The 14456-nt window shown below is 38.0% G+C and overlaps 1 protein-coding gene and 1 pseudogene across 6 annotated transcripts in view; both read left to right on the plus strand.

Annotated features, from left to right (window-relative positions):
• LOC143856100 (DEK domain-containing chromatin-associated protein 3-like) overlaps positions 1-3881 on the plus strand; it is a 30837-nt gene extending 26956 nt beyond the window's left edge. For 5 of the 6 annotated variants that reach the window (XM_077366168.1, XM_077366184.1, XM_077366192.1 and 2 more), the window contains 7 exons: positions 414-524; positions 772-852; positions 950-1033; positions 2148-2601; positions 2903-3018; positions 3144-3174; positions 3507-3881. In XM_077366168.1, the coding sequence (XP_077222283.1) occupies positions 414-524; positions 772-852; positions 950-1033; positions 2148-2601; positions 2903-3018; positions 3144-3174; positions 3507-3658 (1029 nt within the window). In that variant the 3' untranslated portion in view covers positions 3659-3881. The remainder of the gene's footprint in view (positions 1-413; positions 525-771; positions 853-949; positions 1034-2147; positions 2602-2902; positions 3019-3143; positions 3175-3506) is intronic. The other variant, XM_077366199.1, reaches the window with a different exon arrangement.
• A 4885-nt stretch (positions 3882-8766) lies between these two features.
• LOC143856125 (nuclear transcription factor Y subunit B-3 pseudogene) lies at positions 8767-10548 on the plus strand (annotated as a pseudogene).
• The last annotated feature ends 3908 nt before the right edge of the window (positions 10549-14456 follow it).

Raw genomic sequence — 14456 nt, forward strand, 5'->3', positions numbered from 1 at the left:
TCTACTTACCCTTGTGGTTTTTCTACGTCATCAAGGGGCTGGTGGAAATGAGTATGTTTTGCCCATTCTCATGTGTATTCTATGTGGTTAATTTGACCTACTAGACTTAAGGCCCTGTTTGGATTGCAGGAATTTACTGGAAAAGTTTGGAAAGAAGAAATATTTGTGAAGTATCTACTTTTTTTACACATGAACCAAACTTATTCAATTTTTATGTAGATGGACCTTCAATTTACGATGAATGTCATCTACATTAACCATAATCATACCATTTCCTTCTAAATTGTGTAAACAAATTTTTTTTAGATATGTTTTTCTTGCAATCCAAACAGGTTAACGGAACAACTGATGAATGGCATCTCCACTTGCATGTATTTGTCAGCTTCATAACTTATATTTCTACTTAAATACAGGATAAGCAAAAATATAAAATGAAGGAGAAACTTGACAAATGTGTTAAAGATAGACTGTTGGAGCTCTGCGATCTGCTTGACATACCTATTATGAAGACTACAGCGAGGAAGGTTGGTTTATGTTACTGCAGCCATGGATTTATATTTCAGTTTTGGTTTCGGTCCCTATCGAAACCCAAAAAAAAAAAAAAAAAATCAAATTCAGGTCACTTCTGCCGAAATGTTTACAATTTTGGTCAAAATGACCAAATTTTGGCCGAAATCCAATCCGAAATTTCAAATAATGATTGCAGCTACATATTGCCACAATACTAAGGCTGATCTTGTCACTTTAATGACATTCTGATGTAACATGTAGGAAGATCTTGTGGCGAAGCTATTAAACTTTATGGAGGCTCCTCATGCTACAACTGACGTATTACTTGCTGAGAAAGAGCAGGTTTGTCTTGGGTAAATCCTCTGTTAATTAGATGCTATCTAAAAGCAACCTCTACTGCCTTGTAGTGTATCTTTATTCGTATTTCATATGTTGCCAGCCCAACATAAGAAAGCGTAAAAGAACAGCCAGAATAAGCGCCTCAAAGAAGTCTGTAAGCACTCCAACAGAGCACTCAGCTAAGGTATCTTAGTTCTTTTTACCGCACAAAATCCGGATTCATATTGCTGCTATGCATTTCCTGCCATCGTCAACCAATTACACCAAAAGCTTAAGCCGTTGGAGAAGGCATTATTTAATCTTTTATACTTTAACACTCCCCCTCATACGTGGCCCCTCTATTTAGGGTTGGCCTACACGTGGCACATGTGGCCCCACTTTTTTGGGTTAACCATTGCATGTGGATTTTTAATATCAATGAGGTTTGAATTGAGGACCTTTTGCTCTGATACAATGTGAAACAACCGATTACTCCAAAAGCTTAAGCTGTTGGAGAAGGCGTTATTTAATCTTTTGTACTTTTACAGTTAGATGTCTTATTTTGTTGGGTATCCTGAAGTTTGTATATGGGTTGTTAGCAATACCATTTGGATTCAAATGATTATAATCTGCTCTTCTACATAGGATTACTTTTGATGATTTAGAAGCTATAATTTACTTTCTACCATCATTGATGCAAAGCTTAATGTATGCTTGCGTTGTGGCTATGTTGCATGGATTCTTTGCCCCCTGTGCCGAATCCTTGCCGCCATGTTTCGACATGCAAATCAGACATGGATTCACGTGGGACACACCCGGATTCTTGTCGTAGCTGCGTCCCGCACGAATCCTTTTTTTCGGTCAAATCCGACACATCGTTGTCTCTTTTAAAATGCAAATTCTATGTATTTTCCCTTTAGACGGGTTTTCTTAACTTTCTTATTTATAAAAGTACAACGTGTCCTACCATTCAAAAAAAAAAAGTACAACCCGTCCTCTCTGAATAAAAAATCATAGCACCTAGACCATACACCCTCGAACATCGACCCCCCTTTATCCTTCTACTCTCTTAATGAAAACTCTAATGCCTTGACACTCCAACCCCAAAAAATTTAATTTTTAGTTTTATTTAATAAAAATTACCGAATCCACAAATCCAACTTGTTGGGATATGTCGAATCCGTCACCTCGAATCTCTGTCGAATCCTGAAAAACGAATCCGAATCCATGCAAGACAGCTTTGTGGCATTACACTTTTTTTTGTTTCATGGTTGTCTCTTGTTTGTGACTCGCATGGTATTTATTTTTATATTCTGCAGAAACAGAAAAAGATTGAGGACACTCCGAAAGCTAAAGAAAAGAGCAGCGTTGTGGAAACCGAAGATGAAGACGAGGAAGAGGAAGATCAAGAAAATGAGAACGATGTTGTGGATAGAGATGAGGATGAAGTTATTGAGCATTCTGGAAGTGACAAAGAGGAAGATGAGTCTGAAGATGATGATGATAAATATTCGGGAAAAGGAAAACAAGGGTCAAAGAAGTCATCAAATAAAGGCTCTGCTGAGAAAGCTAACACCAAAAAAGTGATGAGTCCAAAGAAAGCACCTGCTGCAATACCCATAAAAAGCCCCTCCAAAGCACCTTCTAACCCCTCTAAGGCCAACATGACCAGTAATACAAGCCCAAAGGTCTTCTCGAGGAAGAAGAAAGGCGTGGACGTGGCTCCAAAGAAATCCCCAACTCCATCAAAAGCTGACCTTAAGGGAAAATCTGGTAATACTCGTGATGCTTCCTTCTTCCTCTGTCTTAATGGTCTTCCCAAGTGTAGAAAAGTGTTTGCCCAAGTCCGACTTTGATTTGTCTCCATAAAATATCCACACGGGAAGAAATAAACAAAGAAAAGTGACTTTTACAGAGAATCATGCTTACTGTTTCTAATCCCAAACAAAAAAAGTGACTTTTACAGAGAATCATGCTTACTGTTTCTAATCCCGCTTGTAAATTTTTGTGAATAGCAGAGCCTTCTATTCATCCAGACTGACCACTATCTGAAATTGTTTGGAATTTTATTAAGGTAAAACGGTGGCTAAAGGGAAGGAAAGATCTAAATCGAAAAAGGAATCTGGTCCAAGTGAAGAGGAATTAAGAAAGACCATCTGCGAAATTCTAAAAGAAGTCGACTTTAACACGGTAGGATATATTTTCCAAAACTTCTCGAAAAGGTGTGGTGTTGAGAACTTGATTATAAAGAAAAGAAAAGAAATGCTTAGTTAAGTAATTTCCCTAACTTGTATTTTGCCATTCTTGTTCTTCAGGCCACGTTCACCGACATTCTCAAGCAACTTGGTATGGACTATTGATGGTGCTTTTGGGGCTGTTTGGATACTAGCATTTTATAATTCAGGATTGTAAAACCCTAGATTTTACAAACTAAAACCCGGATTTTATAAGCCAAAATCTGGATTTTATAAGCTAAAAACTGGATTTTACAATCCTTAAAATGTACAATCCAGGTTTTAGCTTATAAATTCTGGATTTTAACTTATAAAATCCCAGTTTTAGCTTATAAAATCCAAGATTTTATGGTCCTAGATTATAAAATCCTTATATCCAAACTGCCCCCGTGTGTTTTGATTTGAGGTATTTGTGCTTAGCTGATGAAATTCTACCTGTTCCAGCTCGCCATTTCAAAACAGATCTTACACCTAGAAAATCAGCTATAAAATTAATGATCCAAGAAGAACTGACCAAGCTAGCCGAAGAGGCTGAAGAAGACGAAGATGAGGAGGACAATGAAGGAGATGGCAAGAAGGAAGAAGTAGAAGCATGATGAGCATAAATGCATACATGAATACGGTATTTATTTTCTTCTCTGCCAAAGAATTCATGTATCTGATATTACATTCCATTGTGAGATCCGGCCGTAATTTATCACAGTGATTTATCTCTGATGATACAGCTGGGGTTTTTGCGTAACAGCAGGAAGCAAATCGATCATACTGTGTATGGCATGTTTATGTATACATAACATATATATGTAGGAATTTCCTTAAGTTATCTGTCAGAAAACGTCCCTGGGGAATGGGAAACGCGTTTCCGAAACGGATACGATATGGATATTAAAAAGGAGTGAAACGCCTGTGAAACGTATGTGAAACGCACGTGAAACGTATGTGAAACTCGTGTGAAACGTGTTTCCTGAAACAGAGAAACGCGTTTCCCCTGTTTTCCTTAAAGCATCTTTAATTTCTTTGTTTTAGGAAATGAATTTTCTAGAAAAAAAGTTTTACAACTCGTTTCACTAGCGTTTCCTTTAGGTTTCCCAAACGTTTCCCTTGTAAGACGTTTTCTAATGCGTTTCTCTATCGTTTCTCATTTCTCGTTTCCCCTTTGATTTTTTCCACGCGCTTCATGTTTCCGTTTCACGTACCGTTTCCCAAACTGGTAACTATTCTGACCCATATATATTGTTAGGAGCTAGTGTTTAGTGTCTTCTTCTGTGCAGCATTTGATAAAAGTAGCCAAAATAACATGGACCCTTGCAAAATCAGATTGGATGCTGAAAGATCAAAATTCCAGAAGTACCTCTGTTTTGGTGAGTTTACTTGTCAAATTACAAATGTGATAAACAGTAAGTATGAAAAATAATCCTGTGTATAAAACCACACACGAAAATCAGGTCCCCCAATCAATGGGGCGTAGGCCCATCAAACCACTGTTTGGATTACATTAAACTTTACACTTGGTAGTTTGCTTTGTGTTATAAACTGCTTTGCTATTTTAACTGTCCGCATGTAAGTCTATTTATCAGAAGGCTAGGATCATTTGAAATGATGGAAATCAGTGTACATCAATGGGCGTAAAACAAAGTTTACTCCCATTTCTAAGGGAAAAAATCGGCCTGGGCACTTGGTCCGATGTGAGTAGGATCACTTAGCCATGCTTCATAATTGGAAAAACGGGCGCCATGGAAGTACATACCACTCAGCCACAGAAAGATGATGGAGAGTTAGACCGAAATGAGCACGACCATCGTATGTGTAAGCAATGGTTATAATAGATTTAGGGTTCTTATATGATGGGTGTGTATATTTTTGCAGGGAATATTGTGAGCACTTAAACAACTACAAGTGGGGCCCACTTCTTCAAATCTAAACCATTTATCTTCTAGTCATTGTTGTGGATGGCTCTACATCAAAATCTTCTCGTCTGGACAATTTTAACCCTCGAATTTGTGGCTGTTAATCTAGACCGTTGATTCTTTATCTTTTCAATGGCTACAAATTGGAAGATAATAAATGATGAGTGAGTGATTTTTGATGCATTGCCCATCCATAGAAAGGCGTAAATGATCAAAGGTGTGGATCATTGAACTAGTGGGCCCTATTTGTATTTCATTGCAATTTTAATTATAGAAAATTATTTTTTGGTACTGATATCTGTACTGTATTTTGATAATGGCACTACTCAGATTGTTATGCACTTTTAACTGAAATTTAAAAATAGCTTTTTTGAACCCCTTAGGCCTTGTTTGTTTTGGATTTTTAGAACGGATTGAGAGTCCAAAACTGATTCTTGGACTAAAAAATGTGACTTAGATAATGTGGCAGATTGCAGTGCTACAAACCTTATTTAAGATTTCGGCTGGGACCGAAATTGAAAACCGAAACCAATATTTAAACATTTCGGCCAAAATTATAAGATTTACACCGAAATTTCCACCGAAACCGAAATTTCAAACCTTAGCTGTGAGTCCTGTGACTCAAAAATCAACTTTAATATTGTCGGAGGCCTGTAAATATTAGCATGCTTCTGTATCTTCTGCCTTAAAGAGACTAGTGTGGGAGGCCTGAGAGACTATGGTAGCTTCTCTTCCGTTATAGTCTTTAATACCTGAAAAAGAAGCCCCACAGAACTTAAAATGCTAAACCCTTACCTACTCCAGCACCCCTTGTGTTTATTGAGATTAATTGCCTATCCAAAGCCTTTTAATGGTCTATCCACTCTGTATGACTCACGCTATCTCACCTCCCAACGGCAGAAGGGGCTCTTCAATAGTTCAATGTACAATTGCAATGCAATCTGAAGGACTGATCTCTTTCCCAGTGTAGCGTGTAGCATCTAAGCTTTGAGGTTGGAAAAAAAAAAAAAAAAAAGGGCTTTGAACCCTTTCATTATGGGCTTTTGATCTTTTCAATTATATGCAATCACACCATTCAGATCACTAGATATTCCTCTTCCGGAGATTGATGTATGTTTGACTCGATAGCATCCAAATCCAGTACCCTTTGGATATTTACAAGCTAAAAACTATATTTTCTAAGTTAAAACCTTGATTTTACAATACAGAGATTATAAAATCCAGGTTTTAGCTTATAAAATCCAAGTTTTACCTTATATAAGCCAGGTTTTAGCTCATAAAATCCACAATCCCGGATTATAAAATCCATGTATCCAAAAGACGCCCTCCGATGTGCATTTGTGATCTTGTTCTCTCTAATTAATCTACACTAATTTCATTAAAAGACGGCCTCCGGTGAGAGATCAGTATGTAATTGGATCTATTGCCTTGGCAGGCCATCACCACACCACTGGCTCCGCGATGATTAGATAATCCCTAGCCCTTGATCAATGTCAATAGAAAATGGGTGGTTTTATTGAGAGTGCAAAAATGAATAGAAGGTGATAAGTGGCTGGAAAAGGAGTAGTGGTAGGGGTGTCATTACTAATATTGAGAGATCATCATTCCCAAGAAATCCAAGCAAAATTCCACCCTTAAAGTGGTTTTTGGCTTGGATTTTATACAGAGGGGACAAGGGTGATACATCAGAAAAGCAATGATTTGCCTGGAAACATTCTTGGTGATCCCTAGGCAAATTTTCAATGCTATATTAGCAGAGTTTATATAGGGTGGCCGACCGTCAAACAACAAGGGTAGAGAAAAAAAACCCTCCCCCTTGATTTTTTTATCCAGGTCAAACATCTTTTTTGACTTTTACGTGCTTGATTTTTTCTCTCTCCGCCCTTTATATGTAAAGGGCGGCCACCGTATAATTTCTCATATTAGCAACCAAAGGCCTGACATGGCACCCAAATGCCAAGCAAAATCCCTAAGCTATCCCGACTTGCGTGAGTAAACACATTACGTGACAATTGATTGAGAGGAATCGGGCTTGGAATCAGATTCAGCATGTGGTCTTTTACAAAATAATAAAGCTAAACGTCAGATGGACTTTCAAAAAAACTCAAACTTACAAACTGGCCTTTTTACAAATAAAACAAACTATATGTGCTATTTTTACAAAAGGAAAATGATAAGAAGGGACAAAAATTTGCCATCTAGCAGACCGATTATGAATTTGTTCACCTTAAAATGTTTGTAAAACAAATTTTTCTCCCATTTCAATGGAAAAATCGGTGTAAAATTTCTTCCCTGGCTCTGTTCACTTGTGTTCCCGGAAAGTAAATCCCTGGAAAACAGCTTATTTTTTCCCTGACAAGACCTTGATAAGACAGAATTATAGTGTTTACTTGCTTTCCAGGGAAAATGGAATTACACATGTGGAATATTTGCAAAAAAGCAAAAAATGACATGGAAAAGCCCATTTCCTAATAAAAACGCACGGATTTTGTTTCCCTGGAAAACTAGTGCAAAAAGAAGGGCAAACAGTTTCCCTGGAAACCTTTTCCAACGCAAGTGAACAGTTTAGGAAAACTTTTTCCTGCACAGATTCCTTGGATTTCTTTTCCTAATGCCACGTCAGATTCCCGGAAAACATTTTTCTTTTCCTTTCCCGGAAAAACAAGCGAACAGAGCCTTAGTTAGCTTAAAGGGGAAAAAGAAAAGGACAGGTGGCTAAAAGTCATTGGACGTCCCAAGGTTGTGTCTTGTTTTAGCGTCCCCTGGCATTAATCTTTCCAACAGAAAAAACCCACATTATAAAAGAAGGATAGTAAGGATTAATCACCATTTAACAACCTTTGTTAAATCATTAATTAATCTATATGGGTCAAAACCCATTGTCACTGCACGACAAAAAGTCCTCCACTGGTCTAAGTGTTACTCTTCGAACACTCCAAAACTCCTTACTCCAACTTCAACCTATGGTCCCACCCGAACAGGGGACAACAAAAAATAATTGATATTTGCACCACCATATTTTGATAATTGCACTAACTCACCTTGTCTTTTATTATTTAACCATCTAGACTCAAAGGTAGGGGTGGCAATGGTTCGGTTTCGGTTTGGTTCAACCCCCAAACGAACTGAACCAAAATTTGAATCGGTTTGGTTTTACCAAACCGAAACCGAACCAAAATCGAATTTTCGGTTCGGTTCCGCCAATTTTGCCACCCCTTACTCATAATCATTGGAAATATTTGGTTTCGGTTCGGTTTGATCTCCAAACCAAACCGAAACCAAATTTTCAGTTCTGTTTCGGCTCAATTCCGGTTCGGGCAATTTTGCCACCCCTACTCAAAGGTAAACATAGTTTCCGAAATGGACAGTTAGTACAATTGTTAAAAAAATTAGTGCCAATATCAGTAACCTCAAAAACTCATTTTATGTCCCTACCATGTTTGGATAATTGCACTAGCTCACCTTGTCTTTTACTATTTAACCATCTAGACTCAAAGGTAAACAAAGTTACGGAAAAGCTGTAAGAACCATATTAATAAAGAAAAGACAAGGACAGTTAGTGCAATTATCAAAAAGGTAGTGCCAATCTCAGTACCCTAAAAAACTCATTTTATATGTCTGCTCGGCTCGGCTCGGCTCGGCTCAACTTTTCGTCAACACGTGGCCTATCCACTCAACGGCCCAGATCGGCCTATACTTCACATCATCGTACGGTCCACGACAATCCACATAATGCAGACTTATCGAGAAACTAACGGTCTATATTCTTCCACGTGTCACGCACGATGCGATATTAGACCAAAGATCCAACGGACCCGGCCATTCGTTCCCCTCTACCGAAGAGACTGAAAGCTCCTTTTTTCCGGCGACTCAATTCCGGCCAAAAACCCTAATTCCCCCTCTCTTTTTTTCTCTTCTCAGAAACCCTAATTTCTCCCCTCTTTTTACCAGATTTCGAAATTCCCCCAAAAATTTTCAATTTCTCAAACCCTAGCTCGTTTTGCAGGTGCCCTAATTTCTGTAATTTTACCGAGTTCTTGTCTGATTTCGAAATTCCCCCAAATTTCTTTGCTTCCTCAAACCCTAGCTTGTTTTGCGAGTACCCTAATTTCTGTAATTTTACTGAGTTCTTCTCTGATTTGGCTCTCGAAACTCTAGCTTCTGAAAATCCTGTCTTGTGCATCCCTGGAATCCCTAATTTCTCTACCATTACCCTTCTTTTTAACTAAATCACCGACAAGAATCTATTTATTTTACCAGATTTGATGACAAAAATTGTAATCCACTGAATTTCCACGCCCTAAATCCTCCCCGAACCAGAAAAAACCCTAGCTTTTCTTCCCATTCAAAAAAAAAAAAAAAACCCTAGATTTTCTCAAACCCTAACTCGTGTTGCCGTTACCCTAATTTTACTGGATTTGATGAAAGAAATTGTAATTCACTGAATTTCCATGCCCTAATTCCCCTCCTATAGAGAAAAAAACCTTAACTTTTCTTACCATAAAAAAAAACCCTAGCTTTTCTTCCCTTTTTCCCCCATCTGGTTTCAAATTTCCTTACTTTAATGGCAGATTCAGACAACGAATCAGGAGGGCAAAACAACAGTAACGCGAATAGTGAGTTCTCACCAAGAGAACAAGATCGATTTCTTCCAATTGCTAACGTGAGTCGAATCATGAAGAAAGCTCTCCCTGCAAATGCAAAAATCTCAAAAGATGCAAAAGAAACAGTTCAAGAGTGTGTATCAGAATTCATAAGTTTCATCACAGGAGAGGCTTCTGATAAGTGCCAACGTGAGAAAAGAAAGACGATCAACGGTGATGATCTTCTCTGGGCAATGACTACATTAGGGTTTGAAGAATATGTTGAGCCTTTGAAGATTTATCTTCAAAAGTTTAGAGAAATGGAAGGGGAGAAGAGTAGTATTGGGAGAGGGGAAAATTCTAAGGAAGGTGGTGGTGGTGGGTCAGGAGGGGGTGGAGGGGGCAATAATGGGGGGGTGAATTCTGGGAATAATGGGGGTGGTGGGATGTATGGGGGGATGGCTATGGGGATGATGATGATGGGTCATCAACAGGGTCAGATGTATGGGTCATCTATGCCTTATCATCAGATGGGTATGGGTGGTGGGAAGATCAACAATTCAGGTCGTGGTGCAACTTCTTCTGGACAAGGAAGGCAAGGTAGGGGGTGAGAGGATGGTATGTGTAATTTTCTATTTATATTTTGATAATGGCACTACCCACTTTGTTTTAGGCTCTTTTATTACAAATTGAGTTGTGACATTATCAGGTTAATGTAAGTGAGGAATGAGGTTTTTTGACCTTTTTCATAATTGGGGATTTTGTTTAGTAGTGGTAGTTTTTTATAGGTTTTGTATTTTTGGTGGAGTGAGAAAAGGAAGGGGTGAATTGTGATTAGGTGAGGGGAGGAGATATACATGGAAGAAAGATGTGTAACATATGTAACTTTTGATGAAGATGAGTAGTTCTAATTTATGGAAGCAACATATTTGGACAATTTGTATCATACAATTTTAATTTATGATGATATGTTGAACATGGTGAATGTGTTTTGCTTCTGCGCCCGCAAATCTCTCTCTCTCTCTCTCTCTCTCTCTCTCTCTCTCATTTTACAAAGAACTTTTTATTTTTGTTTTGGATTTTGGATGGGGAAATGATATTCCTCCCCCCCCCCCCCCCCCCCCCGGTTCGGGGCTATGTGAGAATGGTTTGGTTATTGATAGAGAGAATAGATCCGCCATTTCTTGAAATCTCTCTTCTGATTCAAAATCGTGGTGTAACATTTCATTTATTCTTTATTATTATTTCAATTGAAGTTCCCGATCCAATAAACGAAGAGAGGCATGAGGGAAAAGCATATTGGCTAGTGATTGTGAGACATGTAGAATGCAATTTCGGTAGTCATATTCCATTTCAGTTGGAAAATCAGGGATTGAATTATAGCCATTACATATACCTAGCTCAACCTCCCTAACCTACTTTTTTTTCTAAATCTTATTTGTTTGTAAACTTTTCTCTTCCTTTTCTTTATCATTATTGCGCATTGATATAAACGGACGGATCGGGGATATCAATTCACTATATCTAATGGAACCTTTTCTTCATGAATTCTAAATAGAAAGAGAGATTTCTCCAATGTCGTGTACAAATTATCATCGAAAAGAGAAAGAGAAAGAGAAATATGTGTTCTCCCCATGAAGCGTAATACAAAGAAAAAAGATTTCTGAAATAAACCTACGCTTGGTGAAGGTTGGACAATTGTAACTTCTTGATTTGAAATTTTCAAATATTTGAGAAAGAATCAGAATAATGCTTGAGGATAAATTCACCCCCTTTAACGTTTTTCTTTACCTTTAAAACTTAACGAATAAGGCAAAGAAAAAAGGGGGGATTTTCTGTAGGGGGGAGTATCATTCCCCTTTGGAATAATTAGTTAATTACCAAGGGAGACACAAAAATGACGTAATTATCAACAGGACCTATGCTTTTCTGAAATTATCAACGAGGTACAATAGAGGTCTTGTCAGTAAAAGCTGGACGAAAATGCCCTTTGGCATTTACAATATGTTTTCACCTTGTTTTTTCCTTCTTCCCTCTTCTTTTACTTTTCCATTTTCACCCTTTTGATTTTTTACGCTACTAGTCATCTTCCTCCTCGTTCAGCCACCATTGTTGCTAGTCTTGAACACTTGAAAATTGAGTTATTACCATCTATCTCTCTGTATCTCGAAAACTTGAAAGTTGAGTTTTTTTACCCTACTAGTCATCTTCCTCTGTTTCTAATTTATCTTGTTTAGGGTTTAAGCGGTTTGTATTTTAGCATGTGTTATGGAGATAATGCAAGGATGGCTTCACTCACTTTTTGGAAGACAAGTTGTTGTATAAGAAAATTTTGATGCCATTAGAAGAGTTGCTATAGGCAGGGGGTTTCGAAGCAGAAGTGGTTTATCAACTCTCTGGAAGGGGGTTAACAACTCTCAAAAGTAGGGTTATCAATTTCCGAATGGGCTTATCAAGTTCCTAAAATTGGCCGAGGGTACTCGAGTTTTGGAAGGGGGTTTTCAAGCCTCTAGGATTGGAGTTATCTAGTACAAAAAAATGGGGTTACCAATTTCCTAATGGGCTTATCAAGTCCCTGAAAATTGGCCGAGGGAACTGGAGTTTTGGAAGGGGGGATTTTCAAGCCTCTGGGATTGGGGTTATCTAGTATTAAAAAATGAGGTTATCAATTTCCGAACAGGGTTGTCATGTTCCTGAAAAGTGGCCGAGGGTACTGGGATTTTGGAAGGGGGTTTTCAAGTCTCTGGGATTGGAGTTTTGTAGTATAAAAAATGGGATTACCAATTTCCAAACGGGCTTATCAAGTCCCTGAAAATTGCTCGAGAGTACTGGAGTTTTGGAAGGGGGTTTTCAAGTCTCTAGGATTTAGGTTATCTTGTATAAAAATGGGGGGTTACTAATTTCCGAACGGGCTTATCAAGTCCTTGAAAATTGGCCGAGGGTACTAGAGTTTTGAAAGGGGGTTTTCAAGTCTCTAGGATTGGGGTTATCTAGTGTCAAAAATGGGGTTACCAATTTCCGAATGGGCTTATCAAGTCTCTAAAAATTGGCCAAGGGTACTGGAGTTTTGGAAGGGGGTTTTCAAGCCTCTGGGATTATTAGGGTTATTTAGTATTAAAAATGGGGTTATCAATTTCCGAATGGGCTTATCAAGTCCCTTATGAACATATTTTTACTTCCTGTTTTTTTCACTCGTTTATTTTCACCGTTTTTTTTCTTTCTACCATACGATTCATCTTCCTCATTCGCCATTGAAAGGGAGAAGGAGAAATGCAAAATCTAAAAAAAAATGAAAAACAAAACCTAGATACAGAGAGATGATGGGAATGAACTCACGTTTCAAGTTTTCGAGACTTTCTAGCAACAATGGTGGCTGAACGATGAAAAAGATGACTGGTAGGGTTAAAAAACAAAGTTGAAAATGGAAAAGTAAAAAAAAAAAAGGGAAAAGTAAAAAAGTAAAAAGTATTGCTTAAGAAAAGAACATTTTCGTCCACCTGTTACTGACAAGACCTCTTTTATCCCTCGTTGATAATTTCATAAAAGCATGCGTCATGTTGATAATTACGTCATTTTTGTATTCCCATTGGTAATTTTTCATTCCCCTTTTGTACGAAGGGGTGTTGGTGGCTAAAAAAGTAAGTGATGGGTCTTTTTTTTTTCTTTTCCGTTTTTACAGGTGAATCTTGTTCATCAAGAGTTCTACACCGAAGCTCAGTGTATACTTGTGTACCGGCCAATTTATTCATGTTCCATTGTTTTGATCATGAGATGTGTCATGTGAACTAGGAAGTCGCCTAAGGCCGACTCCAGCCACTTAGATGTGAACTAGGAAGAGTAGACAAAACTCGAACCAACGTAAGAGAGATAGATAAGTGATGAGATTTTTAATAATTAAGGACCAAAATTCATAATCATAGCAGGTCCATGTACCTATCTATCATGGCCAATGTGCCAAGAGTGGATAGGACATACACCTAAAATTGCAGCAAAACCTAATAGTTTTTGTCGTATTCATGAATGAAATTGATCTTAGTGTTAATTTGCATATAGACTGAGCTTCAATGTATAAATTTTCTATGGGCCTTTTTATCTTTTCTTTTTTTTAATTGCAAGGCTTTTTTTCTTGTGGGTTTAGAAAATAGAATTCAGGTCCACTACAAGAAGATTCTAACAATGTAGGATTCTGAAGATTTAATGATGAGTAAAGTTGAAATCAGGTGCATGACTTGGTTTTCTTCATTGGAATGAAAGCTACTTCCCCCAAGTTAGCTTGTGATATGTCTGGTCTCAATTCTCCAAATCTTTAGATTGTAGAAAAGACCTTCAAACTGGGTGGATGCAAATGAAAACCCTAGATTTGAAAATCTTCTATTGAAATATGGAAAAGAAGATAACATTTTTTCCTGTTAAGGGTTATAGAATTGGTTTTTGTTAGGTTTTGAAACATTTCATTTCATACCCTACAAAGGCTATCTAATCTTCTAAATGAGACTCTTGATTGGGCCCACCCACATGTTGTCAGCATGATCTGTTCCGCTCGTCTGGTGGGTTCCACTGTAGATATGTCAAAACTACCTCACGCTATTTGATCGGACGGTTAAGATCGATAAGTTGACTAGAACAATGGCTAAGATAATGTAGACATTAAGTCGGTGGGCCCGATCACACCTTCCATAGATAGAGAATCCAAAAAAGCAAAAACCTCCCATGGCTGCCATGGAGGTTTTTCCGATACGGGGAAATGATCTAAACCTTCCTTCATTTTTACGGATCATGATAGGTACCTAACCAATTTGCCGAAAGCTCTACAGCTGATGGAACATGTTAGGTTAAGCCCTTTAAACCTGTCCCATGCCAGGTTGGGTCCCACCTAGTACCATACCTATGCTGGGTCCCCATTT

Source organism: Tasmannia lanceolata, unplaced genomic scaffold (genome assembly GCF_043159265.1).
Source record: "Tasmannia lanceolata isolate RefF3 unplaced genomic scaffold, GAP_Taslan_0.1 ptg000003l, whole genome shotgun sequence".
Lineage (NCBI taxonomy): Eukaryota > Viridiplantae > Streptophyta > Magnoliopsida > Canellales > Winteraceae > Tasmannia > Tasmannia lanceolata.